At 37.2% G+C, this 15,892-nt stretch overlaps 1 protein-coding gene across 1 annotated transcript in view; it reads right to left on the bottom strand.

Annotated features, from left to right (window-relative positions):
- Positions 1-15,892, bottom strand: part of eif3ea (eukaryotic translation initiation factor 3, subunit E, a) — a 69,493-nt gene that overhangs the window by 47,566 nt on the left and 6,035 nt on the right. Inside the window, exons 4-5 of the mRNA XM_030158918.1 lie at positions 14,023-14,065; positions 11,561-11,665 (exon numbers count right to left, since the gene is read on the bottom strand). Coding sequence (XP_030014778.1) covers positions 11,561-11,665; positions 14,023-14,065 — 148 coding nt within the window. The remainder of the gene's footprint in view (positions 1-11,560; positions 11,666-14,022; positions 14,066-15,892) is intronic.

The raw sequence follows: 15,892 nt of genomic DNA, 5'->3' as shown, positions 1-15,892 counted from the left end.
CTTAAAATTGCACTTACTTTTCTTAAGACATTTCAGGTTGTTCACATTTCCACAAGCTGTTAGAATGTTGAATTGCTGATATGCACATTCTGCACTTTAATCTAATTTTAGTATTTTAACTTTAGTTTCAGTATTTAACTTATTTATTATTCCAAGCTTGTAACTGCTGTTGGTTTGGATCCTGGGGAAACGCCCTTTCATTTTGTCTGTCGCGTCAAAAGGACAATAATCTTGAATTGATTTGTTCATTGTAAATGAAATGTCTTAAGAGAGATAAGTGCAATTTCAACAATATTATACTTGTTATTATATGTTTTGTGTATTTGTAGATTCACTGTGATGTGTGAGTTGTGATGTACATGTGAAAATTATAAAATGAGGCATGTGAAAGAGAAAGAAAATATGTCCAACACAGTGTCCAACCTGTAAATATGCACTTTAAATGTCCAAAATGTGTTTATTTTGTGGACTTTCTGAAAACTTGCTCAACGTTGCTCCACTGTTTTCTGTAGTTCTCTCCTTATCACAAGGTAATTAAGCTGAAATACAACCTGACGCTAACAAGACACATCTCTGTGAGGATAATCACTGTCCTGAACTTTGCAGGCTACTGTTTCGGACTTCCAGAACACACTTAAAACAAACAAAAACACAATCAGGTAATGAAACCCAGGTTGGGAATGCCTCTGAACCTCTGCAGGGCAATCACTGGGCGGTGGACACCGGGCTACACCCTAAGGCTCATGGGAAGGTTCACGATAACGCCGAACGCCAGACGCAGCGACATGAGTCAAGCAGGAAGTGGATGTGGGTGTCTGTTGAGCGGCCGGCGAAACCTAGATGCAAACCACACACCCAGCGACAGATGTACGAGTAGAAACACTAAAAAAAGAACAGGTTTCCGCTGGACCCCCTCAAACTGGGACGATTATCCAGATATAAAGCTGGTTTAAAGATCACCGGCCTATAGGCAACGGGATACTGTGAAGGCACTGGGCCAAGCGTGGTCATGAGTTTGGAATTTTTGACAAATTTTGTGAAATATTGAAAATGTTCCTTTCCTTCTGATGGTCCCTAGTTTTTTTTTTTCTTCCCACAGTTATTTTTTGAGCTTTTTACAGCAGTAGTGCAAAAATATCTAAGAAATAGGAATTGTTGTTTTTATACAGAACATATACAAAACACACAACAAAACAAAAAACAAAAACATCACAAAGCAAGCCACCTATCGTCCTGAACAAATGTAACAGAGTTTGTGAGACGGATGCATACATACATACATACCACAACACCTAGTCTTTATGAAAATAAGAATATGAAGCTGTTAGAAGATAAACAGAGTAAGAAAAAAAGTAGACCAATCCAACATGAAGCCAATAGTCCAAATTCTCATAAACTGTCCCTTTGAGGAATGAAGTAAACAGGTCAAATATTCCACATGAAAGAATTCCATAAAGATTTTATGCTATTGGTCCATATTTTGATGGTTTATGACATGTGAATGGTTACAGACATCAATATAGGAAGTCATATATGGACTTTTATTTGGGTCCATGACCTTTGACCTTGAGTGACCTTCAAGGGTCAAACTCAAGGTCCCCAATGTCTGTCAACATTTCAACAACTTTCTCCAAAACTACTGGTCGGATTCATTTCAAATTTAATATGCATCTTCCTTGGGACAATGTCTACAAAGTTTATTCACACTTTTGAGAAATTTAGATTTTCGGATTTTTGAGAATTTTGGAGTTATTGAAAATGTGCCTTTACTTATAATGGTCCATATTTTGATGGTTTATAACATGTAAATATCGGTCTAGTTCCTATTGATCACTGATAGAAGTCATATATAGGGGTGTGTATTGGAAAGAATCTGGTGATACAATACAAATCACAATACTAAGATCATGATACAATATATCGCAATATATCACAATACTGTTAACGAGGCAATATTTTTTTGGTTTGTTTTGTTTCTTTTTTTTTTTTTTTTTTTAAAGATTTCCTGTAAAAATTCAATTACGCCAGAAATATGCACAAATACTTAACACATTTTATTTGATCAGAACAGGATCTGATGCTGTATCACAAAATGTTCCTCTATAAAAACTTAAATTATGTTTTACAGACATTAGAGTTTAAGATCCTGCTCAAATGTTCATATTCTACTAGTTGTGAAAAGAATGCATAGTGTTCGGTCCCTGTGTCATCCAACATCCTAACATTATTTTTGTGCGATCCCAACAAAGGAACTAACATTTGCCTCTTTTAGACAGTAAAATGTGCTTTTAGGATGCTTGAAATGCTGTCATTTAACCAAATAGTGTTACATAGTAATTCATAAAATATAAACAAAAAAGAAAAACAAAAATGAACCTTCGCCATGTCTGCATTTGAATAAATACCTAAAAAATATCAATACAGTATCATAAAATTAAATATCGCAATATATTGTGGAACCAATATTTTCTTACAGCCCTAGTCATATATGGACTTTAATTGAATTGGTTGAGTTCTCCTGCAGTGAAAGTCCCGCCCACTTCCAAATTTAGATTGATTTCCTTCATCCAGACCACAGGACTGGAACATAGAACAGAACCTGACAACCTCACACATTCAACTGGTATTGATTCACATAGAACATGATGCTGACATACAGGGACATGGGTCCGATTTTTTTCCCCTTGGCAGAGACATGTTACACTCTGCTAACGTTTCAATGAACTGTGATAATATGAGACGGTGGCAGGTAGAAGGAAAATATTTGGAAAATCTCTTGTGGTATTCTACCGGCGGAAAACACAGTGAAATGGGGTGTCGATCTGTCCAATCGGAGGAGAGCGTTTCCTTTGATCACACAAAACACCTCGAGTCCATTTCACCCGTAAAGACCCAGTGCTACTGTTGAGGAAGCTCGCCTATGAATTTTTCCCTCTATTTAAAATTTCATAAGTGATTTAACACCATTTATTATAATATTATGTCTGTCTTTTGCATTTTCTCAGTGTGAATCATGTATTTTCTCATGTTTAATTCACTGATCATGTAGATGTTAATTAAAACTCAAAAGGTTATTATATCAAAACAGAAAAAAATTTAAGATAAAGTGACTTTTTCAGTCAAATATATCATTTAGTGAACATAAAAACATGCCTCTACAACCTTATTTAGTTAATGGCACTTTTTTATTCATTTTGTTGTATTGATGACTGACTGTTTTTGTTAATTTTGTTGTTTATTTTGTTTGTTTTTGAGATTTTGTTGCCAAGTTTAATATTTTTTCTTCAACTTCATTCAGTTTGTGGCTTATTTTGTTCATGTTATTTATTATTGTGTTGATTTGTTTTTCTTTTTTGTTCCGTTTATTCATCATTTTGGCCGTTTTTGTAAATTTCTTACTTTTTTTTTACATTTTAGTACATTTTTGCTTATTTTTTTTTCATGGTATTAATTCTTTTGTAAATTTTGTATTCATTTTTGTGCATTTTATTCATTATTTAAAACACATAAAACCCAGAGTGTCCATCCACTGTCACTGATCCAACTCCATGGGTTTTACTGGTGAATCAATGTAGAAGATGACTGTGTTTCCACGGTAACTACGGAGCCTCTGAAAGTCCAAATGGGTCATATCTGATGACCATGAAAAGATGAAGAACTGTATTTTACACCAATTATTTACATGTATTGATAGGATTAGTGGATCAACAGGTATTAAACAGTTTAGATCAGATGCGGCAAAGTTGACACTGACAAACGTTAAAATGTGCTTAAAAAAAACAAAACAACACAGAAATCAGGTCAAATGATGACAAGAAATGTAAATATGGCACTGATTTTAAAGTTTTCCAGCCTTCTAACAAATTAAATCCATAATAATTCACAAGTTATTCAGTTTAGTTCTATTTTATCCTATATTTGTTATTTTTCCATACTTTATTTAGTAGTTTACAGTTTTATCATCTATATCTGGACTGATCAGACTTTAACAGTCATAGTCACTGTAGTTTTAATGTGAAAAAAATAACATTATATTCCCTATGTATTAAGTTATTCATAAGTTGTTTGATTTGCACTAAAAAACAAAGAAAATTTTAGAGTTGTCATCATTAATTATGCTATTATTTTAATAGTCCAGCCTGTTTCAGATTAAATTAGGCTGAATGTGGAACCTGAACTAAAATGACTTTGACACCCATGGGTTAAAGGAACTAGTTTTTACACAAGTCACAGGAAAGTATTGTTACAGTATGAGAAGGTTCTGGCTGCGTTTCCAGTCTGAGAGGTCAGCATTTCAAGTGTTGGCCTGTTTTGTTGTGTTTGTTATTTTCTTCCCTCTCCTGGAAGTCCCTGCCTGCTGCGTTTGGCTGACCTCCAGGTCATTATGGCAGCTTTCGACGCACACACAGCCTGGCTTTCACTAGTGGCCACGCTAGACAAGTTTCAATACCTGGGTTTTTCCAGCAGTTACCTTAAGTTTCCATTGGTTTGTGAAATGGGCACATTTTCGCTGACTGACCAGCAACAATAAATTTACTGTGCTGGGGATCCGTCGGGATACTCAATCTTTATTCTTAACATTCAATCCCTGCATTAAGTGATGATATGAATAAGTTGCTCTTTTCGGGCTAGGCCGCACTGTAACAAGACCTGAGGCATGGATTTTGCAAGGCTGGCTTCCTTCGTTTAATTGACTGGGTTTCCCACGTTAAATGACTTTATGGAGCCTCACCTCTCTCATACAGGGGAGGGGGGGGAGGCAGACAAGGGGCCTGTGAGGATGGGAGGTCCGAAAACACTGAAAAGAGAGGAGGCAGAGTGGTGCACAGAGTCTCACTAATGAAATCCATTTCTACCTTTCCCCCCCATCCGTCTAAAAAGCCTCTTGCATTGTCAAGAGTAAGCAACAGATATCCTGTTACAGAGCCTGAACGAGCTGGAACTTAAAATGAGAGGTCGCACGAAAAAAAAAAAGAAAAAACTGCTGGACTAAGAACAACATACCTCATTTAGAGCAATTTTGGTTTATTTAGACTGAGTTGCAAACCCATAAACAACTGTTGTTGGAACAGGGCGACGTATCCGCTGTGAGCTTTTGAAGAGTTTTCTTAAAAAGACATTTTTTGGGGGGAAAGAGTGCAAGTGGACAGCTGGGGCGAATTCCACTATGATCATCATCTTGTCCAGGGTGAAACTCTTCCCTCTACAGCGTGGATGTCAAAGTCATTGCAGTTCAGGTTCCACATTCAAACCAGTCTGATCTACAACGGGCCGGACCAGTAAAATAATAACAGAATAACTTATAAATAATGACAATTCCATATTTCTCTGTGTTTTAGTGCAAAGAAACATATCCAATGATGAAAATATTTACATTCACAAAGTATCCACACACAAAAATCACAATCCTTGCCACCACACCAAACATTTCATACATAAAAAATCATCACTGTCGCATTAGATGTATTATACATAAAATATATAATAGGTCAGGACAAACATCCTGCCCCCTCAAATAAAAGTTTGCAAAGCTCCAGGAGGTAGAGAAAAGATAAATGAGCACAAAGTTTCACTTTCACTTCTGCAGGGGGCACGGACTGCACCGCCCCATACCCCCATAGTATTATAAGTAGGACGGAAACCGAAACACACATGCTGTAACTGACCAAAACACATATGCGTGCACCCCCCCACCCCCACACCACGCATTCATAAGTCACATGATCAACAGGAAGTTGCATTAAACTAAATTCCTCTTCACATTTCCCATCCTCTATCAGTTTGTTCCCAAATTGTAATAATGGATGTTTTTCCCGATCAATTCCTCAGGCCGGATTGGACCCTGCGACGGGCTGGTTTTTGGTCCACAGACCATATGTTTGGAGCAGCTCAGTGTAAAGCCATCAGATGGAGAATCCAACTGCTTTGGGTTAAGAGGGTTGTTTGTAGTGTAAAGGGTTGATCAGAGCTCGGAGCTGGTGCCAAGTCTTTCAGGACGGGACACAACAGTGAATGTGCATGACTAGTCTGAGTCACTGTCCTCTGAAAGACAAGAGGCGGCTCAGAGGAGTATCAAATGCCAATTAGAAAAGAAACAAAGGATGGTTTTAATGTTTTCACTTTAATGAACAGACAAAACGGTTCTCTTGCCCATTCTTTCAGGGCTCGCTTTGGCACGAGCGCTCGCCTCACCACAGAGCTAAATGCTGAACCGAAGACAAACAAAAGCAGGAGGACAAGTGAGTGACACTTGGAAACCACCGACTATGCAGCCCCGTCCCACTGGTCATTACCAGACATTCAATTGGGTTGAACTTGCTAACACTTGATGTTAGATAACGCCAGACGGAGCTTCATTATGGTTTTATTCCAAGTGGCGCAGTTCCCCAAATCTATAGGGCGGAGCTTGGAAGGAAGCGAGCGCCAGAAAAAGTCATTTATGAGAGGTGACGCCCCAAAAGTGACCTGAACCTCAGAGGATGTTTACGCCAAAAAGGTCAAGACGGTTCACACTGGACTAAATTAGAGATTAAACTTAGATACAAACTTAACTAGTGGTCAGATGTAATAAAACACCAAGTTAAACAGTGAATAAAGATACTCAGTGTACCTCCGAACCAACTGGTTTCTAATTCAAGAGGAAAATACATTGGTTTTGTGACAAATTTCATATGAAACCAAAGCCTTTACAACTATTACACAGCTGCAGCAATTAACCCATGAAGACTAAACATCCACAGACGGCCAAATCCATCTACTGATCTAAAATGTTGTCTTGATTTCTGTGTTTTTTAAGCAAATACGAACCTTTCATTAAGCATCAGATATTCAGCAGTTAAAGTAAAACACATGAAATAAAACACATGAAAGAATGATGAATACACCAGTCGGATAAAGTCTGATTGGTTCAGATATAGAGGATAAGATGGTAAACTATGAAATAAAGTCCGAATAAATAACAAATATAGGTTGAAATTGAACTAGGCTGTACAATTTCTGAATAATTTGTACCAGTTTTCCTCCGCCTTCACAGGCCTGATCACCGCTGAACTCGCCAAATGAATAGAAACATTACCTGACTATCTACTAGGCACAATTTTATGTCCGTATTCAAATGTTGTGAGGTATGCTGGGTGATTTTAACAGGGTCCCAGCTCACCACAGACCGGGTCCCAGCTCCTGCCACCATACTCCATTTTTGGAAGTGGTTATCAGCGTTGGGAATAACAGCATTAAAAATAACTGCGTTACTAACGCCGTTATTGTTTTCAAGTAACGGGTAATCTAATTCATTACTACTTCAAACATTACAACGCCGTTACCGGCAGTGAAATGTGGCGCACTATGCACTGATATCCAACAGCTGTTATCCATCCTGGCTCAGCTAGGCACGAGAGATGTGATGCTCGCGGATGAGTCGAGTCTTTTGAACGGCTCTTTTCAGAGAACGATAAGAACCGATTCATTGCGAGCCATTCGTTTACAAGCCGTTCTTATATTGAAATTGCCCACACTGTCTTCATGCTTCACCTGTGTGCCACATGGCTTTGAACTGTCCCCGCTGCCTTCACCTGAACGACTAATGACATGTCCAAGTTTAAGCAGCACACCACATTTACTTGAACACAGCTAATTTAGGGGAGGAGTTACCAGTGAGTCCGACTGACCAGACTGGAGACATTTACTGCTGTATCCAGGAGGAGCAACTGAAAAAAGTGGAGATGTGAGGTATACTGGAGGAGCATTTTCTTCCTATAAATGCACATAGGCATTCATGTGGTGGAAAAGCCGGGCCCTGGTGGACCCTAGCTGGGCCCTGGTGAACCCAGCCGGGCCCTGGTGGACCCCAGCCTCACCACAGTTATGGTATGAAGTACCTGTCTGCTGTTCTACTCTATGCAACGGGCCGTGAAACACACTCAAAAATCAGTTTCCTTTTACATATTTGAAGGTTTTTCAAAAAAGTAACGTAATAATTACTTTCCCTGGTATCTAATTACATTTATGAAGGAGTAATTCTGTTACTCATTCTATTACTTTTTGGGAAAAGTAATTAGTAACTATAACTAATTACTCTTTTAGAAGTCATTTGCCCAACAATGGTGGTTATGCTGCCGTTCATGACATTTCTGCTCCTACCAGACCATGCTACAATGTGAAGGCTGCAGTTCACTACCACTGTATGAATTTAATCATGCTTAACAGACCAAACAAATACATGCTCTTCCCTTAATGCCTCACATTTTAGCTCAAATTATTACCTGCACAATGCATGATTAAATGGTAGTTTACAAATGGATAGCGGTGGCAGACAAGTTCTACTTATGCTATCGTACAATGGCACCACAGGTACAATGCTGCTAGTCCTATCAATACATGTAAATAATCAGTGTAAAATACAGATATTCATCTTTTCATGGTCATCAGATATGACCCATTTGGATGTTCAGAGGCTCTGTAGTTACCGTGGAAACACTGTCATCTTCTACAACATTGATTCACCAGTAAAACCCGTGGAGTTAGATCAATGACAGTGGGTGGAGACACTGGGTTTATGTTCAGTTAATGAGAAATTTTGCTGAAAAAGTCACTTTTTCTTCAGTTTTCTCTGTTCTGATATAAAAACAGGTGAATTTGAAGGCCTTGGGGTGCCTCAGGGTTCTATTCTGGATCCTGTTTTCTTTGTATATGCTGCCCCTGGGATCCACTTTTAGAAAGAACAACATCCAATTTCATTATTTTGCAGATAATGCCCTTTAAAGTAAATAATAAAGCCTCTGTGCAGGTCCTATTGGACTATCTGCAGGATGTCACCTGTCATCTTCTGCAACATTAATTGACCAGTAAAACCCATGGAGTCGGATCAATGACAGTGAATGGACACACTTTGTTTATGTTCAGTTTTTGATGGATTTTGTGGAAACAGTCACTTTTTTCTCGAGTTTTCTCTGTTTTCATATAATAACCTTTGAATTTAATCTGAGTTTTTATGAATATCTACATGATCAGTGAATTAAATACATGATTTACACTGAAAACTGCAAAATCCAGACGATAATATTATAATAAATTATGATAAATCAGTCAGGAAAAGTTAAATGTCGAGAACTATTCATTTGGAAGGCGCCACAAAACTCCCTCTCAGTCTTGAAAGGTTAAAACATATTTATTCGTACGGTTACCTTCATACTCAGCCCCAGGGCTCGTTTCCAATTGCTGCAAATGTGTGAAGTCATTGATTTATGTTGGATAAAAGTCATCATAAAGTCTTGAGCCGTAAATGCACTGTGATTTGTGGCTTTTTCCTTGATCAGATTATGTACCCAGTGGTTGTCTTTGTCTACGTGTGATGGCTAGTGGGTTTTTTTGTTTGTTTTATTTACCACAGAGTTTTATCACAGAGTGACTGAATAAAGGCTGAAGAACTGACTGAATAATCAGCTCCATGATGGGACAGTACTTATGACAGTAAAACAACATAACTCATATTTACTGGAAATTATTTATTTTCCAATTATTTGGCTTATTAACTAATTAACTTTAAGGACTGATGTGAGGACTGTTTGACAGATAAATGTATAAATGTATGATAAATGTATTGTGCTTTTCTGGATGACTCAATATGCAATAAAAACACTTTGAACAAAAAAATATAGTTTCTTGGTATTTAAAGGCTTAAAAAAACATGACAGTTATTGAGTATTTGGTATTTTTGTTAATGAAATGCAAAAACAATGTAAAAGAATTAAAAACAAACTGTATTAAAACATTCTGACACTAGTACAGCTCTGTGCAGATTCTGCATTTAGGTGATTACGTGGACCTCTATGGGCGGACACTGAAGGGTTAATCCAAACCCTGACTTCATCCTCAGTCCGTTCTATTTACTGACCCCTCATCATATCCACAGTCAAACCTTGGAGAACATGCAGAACCCTCTTGGCGTTCACTCAGAGACACCTCGCATAACTTAAGCGCATCAGGAGCTCAGAAGTCGTGACGAGGGAATCTCTGGCCACAGCACTCCAATCAATAAGCCGTCTACCAAGGCCGGCCTCGTGAGAAGACTACAGACAGATTATGCAGTCGGCCCGCTGATCACTCGGCCCAGTAAAACATCCCACTCAAGTCGTAGAGCGGCAGTCGTCCGCTAATACAGAAGACGTGCGGGGAATTGAACAGGCCATGACGTAAGCTTTTCACATTCAATTACTTCTAAGTGTTCTTTTCCTCTGCTGTGCAGGCATTGGCCTTTTGAGGAATTAAAGCAATCTGGCAAACATAATTTGATGTTCAATTTTAATACATCACAGAAACGTCTTAAGCCAGTATATAAATAAAAATAGTCAAACATTAGAGGTACAGTATGTGGACAAAAGTATGTGGACATGTTGGATTCAGGTGTTTCTTTTCCACTAGAGGCCTGGGATACAAAACAATAACGACTAATGTTAGAATATAGTTTTATATTATGGGATAACTATCATTGCATTGGTCAGTTTGGGTAAAATTTTTATCTTTGTTTCCAAAATGACTCAGAGATGGTTTGGACTTCATTTCCCTCAACATTTTTTTAACCATGACTATGATTTTAAATGCTCTACCTCTACATTTGTTAAATATTAGTCATGCTCTGACTGAAAATAATAATTTTCTACCACAACCAACCATCTACTTTCTTCACATCTCACTGAGGAAGAAAAATCTACCATTAAACTTTAAGGAAATACTCATGTTTAGAAACTATATCGACATAAGTATTGGGACACATCATGTCTACTACAGCTGTAAGATGTCCTGTTCATGAGGATTTGAGATAAAAACATCAATATTTCCTTAAAGTTTAATGCGAGATTTTTCTCTCTCAGAGATGTGAAGAAAGTAGAAAAGAAAACAAAATCAGTAAAATGAACAGAATAAGCAACAAAATTCATAAAATTCAACACCACTGGCATAAAAAATTAAGAAAAATAGAGAAAAAAGCATCATAATGAGCAAAAAACATACACAAAAGAAAGTAGATTTAAAAAATGAACACCACAGGCATAAAAAAGAACAAAGGATCAAAATGAACAAAAATGACCAACACAAGCATCAAAAATAAACCAAAAAAAAGCCTGAAACTTAACAAAAATTGAGACAAGAGCATCACAATGAGCAAAATACTCACAAAAAAACAATAGATGGTTAGTTGTGGTAAAAATTATTTTTAGTCAGAGCATGAAAAATATTTTAGAAATTTACAGGAACAACATTTACAATCATTGATGAAAAAACAAAAACAAAAATCAATGTTGAGAGAAATTCAGTCCAAACCATCTGTGAGTCATTTTGGAAGCAAAGATAACAATTTAACCCAAACTAACCAATGCAATGATATTTATCCCATAGTATAAAACTATATTCTGACATTAGTCATTATTGTTTTTGGATCCCAGACCCCTGTTAAAAAAGAAACACCTGCGAAAGAAACACCACCACACATCCAACATGTCCACATTCTTTTGTCCATATAGTGTACATGTATAGACATACTGTTACTGTATCAATGAAAACTCACCAGGACACGGAAGAAGTAGAGGTATTCAGCTGCACCAGAGTAGTTTCCACACTCGTACTGGAACTTGGCGTATCGGTACAGCGTGTCCAAATACTCCTGACGAAACTTCACAAGGAAATAGAAATGGATTAATAACATTAACAGGGAAGAACTGTTAAAAAAAACAACACGACAAACACAGCGTTGGCTCTGGAATTATACACAGCCGATGTAATTAAAGAACACTTCCAGATTTTTCACCTCTGTGTGTTAATGGTATGATATTTTTATTTATCAAACATCAGGTTTAACCCATAAAGACCCAGAGCTACTTTTATGGCAGTTCCCAAATGAATTTTTCCCACTATTTAACCTTTATTTATGCGATTTATCACCATTTACTATAGTATTATCGTCTGTTTTATATTTTTTCATGTAATCGTGTATTTCCCTATATTTAATTTAAATGTTCATGTGTTAATTCAGAAATTATTATATTAAAACAGAGAAAATTGAAGGAAAAATGACTTAAAAACTGGACATAAAACCAAGCGTCCTCAACCAGTCTGTCTGACTGTTGTATTAATTGTTTTTTTTACCTCCGCCAAGGAGGTTATGATTTTGCTGGCGTTGGTTTGTCTGTCTGTCCGTGTGCAAGATAACTTAAAAAGTTATGGATGGATTTGGATGAAAATTTCAGGAAATGTTGATACTGGCACAAGGAACAAATTATTAAATTTTGGTGGTGATCCGGGGGGGGGGGGGGGGGGGGGGCACTGATCTGCTTTAGCGCTCTCTGAGTGCTTTTCTAGTTTTTAATGAGTTTTATTTAGTTTAGTTTATACGTCTCAAACTTTGAAGTTAAAAAAAAAATAACGTAAAAACCAAGACGACAATTACATATACACCCATCAACGGTCATTAATCGCAGAAAAAGTAACAAAATACAATAAATTTAACATAAATGTACAAATGAATCAACTCAAACTGTTTGAGAAGAAACAGAAAGAAGCAAAGGCTTATCAGTGTCAGATTCATAACCAAATATACTTCCTTCATCAGCTATTTATCACACCAAAATAGATAATGAACAACTAGTTATAGCACCTTTGTATTATTTCTTTAACTGCTGAATATCTGATTCTGAATGAAAGGTTCAGATTTGCTTCAAAAACACAGAAATCAAGACCAATGATAATAAAAAAATTTAAATATGGCACTGATTTTAATGTTTTCCAGCCTTCTACCAAATTAAAACAATAATTATTCATAAGTTATTCCATTTAGTTCCATTTTATTCTGTATTTATTTGTACTTCGTTTACTGTTTTATCATCTATATGTGAATCGATCAGACTTTATCTGACAGTTGTAGTCGTATTTTCATGTGTTTTACCTAATTTATTTACATGTATCGATTTAATTTGTGGATCAACAGGTATTAAACATTTACATCAGTAGGTGCTTGTGAATGTCCAGGGTTTGTCTGTCTGGTAAAGACTTTTTTTTTTTAAAGAATTAATTACATTATTGTGGTTCAAACATGTTCTACAGTATACATGAAATCACCTGGTATTACAAAAATGCCTTCATTAAAATTAAGTTACAACTAAACTGACACTTTGGCAATATTGTTTTTTTTGTTTGTTTTTTTGTTTTTTTTTTTACAGTAAATAAGCTCAACTTTGCCATAATAAGAATCTGCATGAACTTATGAATGAGCCTTATTACTTTACAGGACTAAACAGTCAGTTGAGTTTTGGGTCTTTCTGGGTTAAATGGACTATTTTAGTCTTTAAATCTGCCAAACTTCTTCCATATTTCCTGCAGCCATGATATAAATTCTTCACAGTGGGTGTAAAAACGCTGCTACATCAGCTGCCATACGATATTTGGCCATGAATGGGAAGAGAATATTTAACTTGTGTAACAAATACACCAAGAAGTGGTCATGTGAGCTAAATCAGAAAAGCTTTTGTATATATAGAGCTATCATTTCAACCCGACTTCTCTTCCTATATTTAACCGTCCTTCCGGAAGGACCGACGTCACCGGACCGAGTCCATTTACACAGATCCAGGCCCCGGGGCCAGAGCTCAGATCCAAGAGGCCGAGGTCCCGGAGGCCGGACGCCGGTCTGCGAGGAGGTGCACTGAGGACAGCGAACAGGTCATCTGGATACCGGAGTGGGAGGCAACCGGCGGAGTGGAGGGGAAGAAGCCAAACATCACGGTAAATATAGAACCCCCGGCATTCTTGCGGCTCAATCCACGAGTCCCGAGTTACTCCGTTTATTCTTAACTATTCACCACAGAATGTAAATGTCCGCAGAATTTGTGCAAGCCGTACAAACCCTGAAAATGAGTTAAGGGTTTTGGGAAGCCTGCCCCTCCCACTTCACCCCTAAAACAACCGTGGGTTCACACAAGAGCCATGGGAAAAGCAGCAAAAGAAGTGAGATGTCAGCAAATCAGGCCAACTTACGTTATGTTTGTCTGCCAAATAGTCAAAGAGCATTCGTCCATCCCTGCAAAAAAAAAAAAAAAGACAGTTCCTGTATTTAGAGGCCGTTTAAGTTGAGTCGCCATTTGGCCGACGTCCTGGTGTTTGGAGCCACATTCAGGTACATTTTTCCACTTCTGGTCTAAATCAAGAGCTGCACATAAATGAAGACCATTTCACTTTAAAACAGTGTGATGGGCTGTTTATTACATTTGGTTTGGCTACCATAAATCTATGCTAGCCACGTCTAACAAATCAGGGCTGCAGGATCGAGTCAGCGCTGATTTCTTTCGTCTCTACGGTTTTGTCAAAATACAGGAACACGCTGCTTTTTTCAGCCTTGAATGGGATCTTAAATCTCTGTACTTACATGACGCCACATTACAAGTATGTGTGTGTGTGTGTGTGTGTGTGTGTGTGTGTGTGTGTGTGTGTGTGTGTGTGTTTTAGGATGTGAACCAGTGAGTGTGCATTTGACGGAGTGTATTGATGTAGACCAGGGGTGTCAAACATACGGCCTGTGGGCCAAAAACCAGCCGCTCCAAAGAGTCCAATCCCTCCCATAAAATGTATAAATTACCCTGAAGATATTAAAGGTGACGTAGGAGATGTTTTCCTGGAACATTTTTATTATATTGCTTAAAATCCCCTTCAAACCCCGACTGCAACCAATTAATTACATGCTCTAAAACAAAAATAAAACATTTTAGTCACCTGTGGAATGAACAGGACTGAAAAAACACCATCCAATCATTTTAACCGGTCCATCAAAATGATTGAATGGTGATATGTCTATCAAACTCAACTGCCATTTGTTGAGGGGGGAGGGGCAAATGCCGGCATTGTTTTGTAAATATTGGTTCCATTTCTGATAACACATCAAATTTCATAAGGCATTTCAGACCCACACAGTCAAATAAAAACTTCAGCTGTTGAGTGACACTTAATTGTTCAGAATATGTTGCATTTTTATTTCAATAAAGTTTTTTTTTTAATGAAATTGGTCTCCTTCACTGAACCGAAAACATACCGAACTGAAATGTTTCGGTACCGTTACACCCCTAGGAGCTGAATAGATTAGGTGCTTGAAGCGAATGCAAAAATTTACGATTCGATTAACCGACTCAAATTGATTGAAGGGAAATATTCTATTGCAGTTTTCCTGAATTGAAGCTTGTTTGTGCGTCACAATACGCATCCGTGTGAAACAACAGTGGAACCAATGTTTAACAGCAGAGAAATGAAGGAAACAGAGCTTTGATTCAGGAGAATTGTGGTTGAATGATTTTTTTTTTTTTGGATCACTTTGAGTCGATAAATCGTTTCAGCTCTATATCAGCCTAAAATTCCATTTGTCAAGGGGGGAGGGACAAATGCCAGCACTGTTTCGTGAAGATTGGTTCTATTTCTGGTCACATGTCAAATTTCATAACGTATTTCAGACCCACAAAGTCAAATAAAAACTTCAGCTGTTGAGTGATACTTAATTGTCCAGAATGTTGCATTTTTACTTCAATAAAGATTTTTTTTGTGAAATTGGTCAACTTCACTATACCAAAAACATATCGAACCTAAGTTTTTCAGTACCGTTTCACACCTAATTATCATAATACCAACTCCCATTTTTTGTCTTTGTTTTATCATAATAATAAAAGTAAAATTACATAAAAATATTTACATTTACAAACTATCTTATCACAAAAAATGTGAATAAACTGAACAAATACGAACAATATGAAAGGTCTTGAAGAAAAATAAATTGTAATTTTAACAACATTCTGCCTGTTTCTAAATATTTTGAGTATTTGTAGATCCACTGTGATCCACAGGCTATGATGTACATGTGTGAATG

The sequence above is a fragment of the Sphaeramia orbicularis genome, chromosome 16 (genome assembly GCF_902148855.1).
Source record: "Sphaeramia orbicularis chromosome 16, fSphaOr1.1, whole genome shotgun sequence".
NCBI lineage: Eukaryota > Metazoa > Chordata > Actinopteri > Kurtiformes > Apogonidae > Sphaeramia > Sphaeramia orbicularis.
The sequence above is the reverse complement of the archived record's forward strand: the minus strand, read 5'-3'. Positions and strand labels throughout refer to the sequence as shown.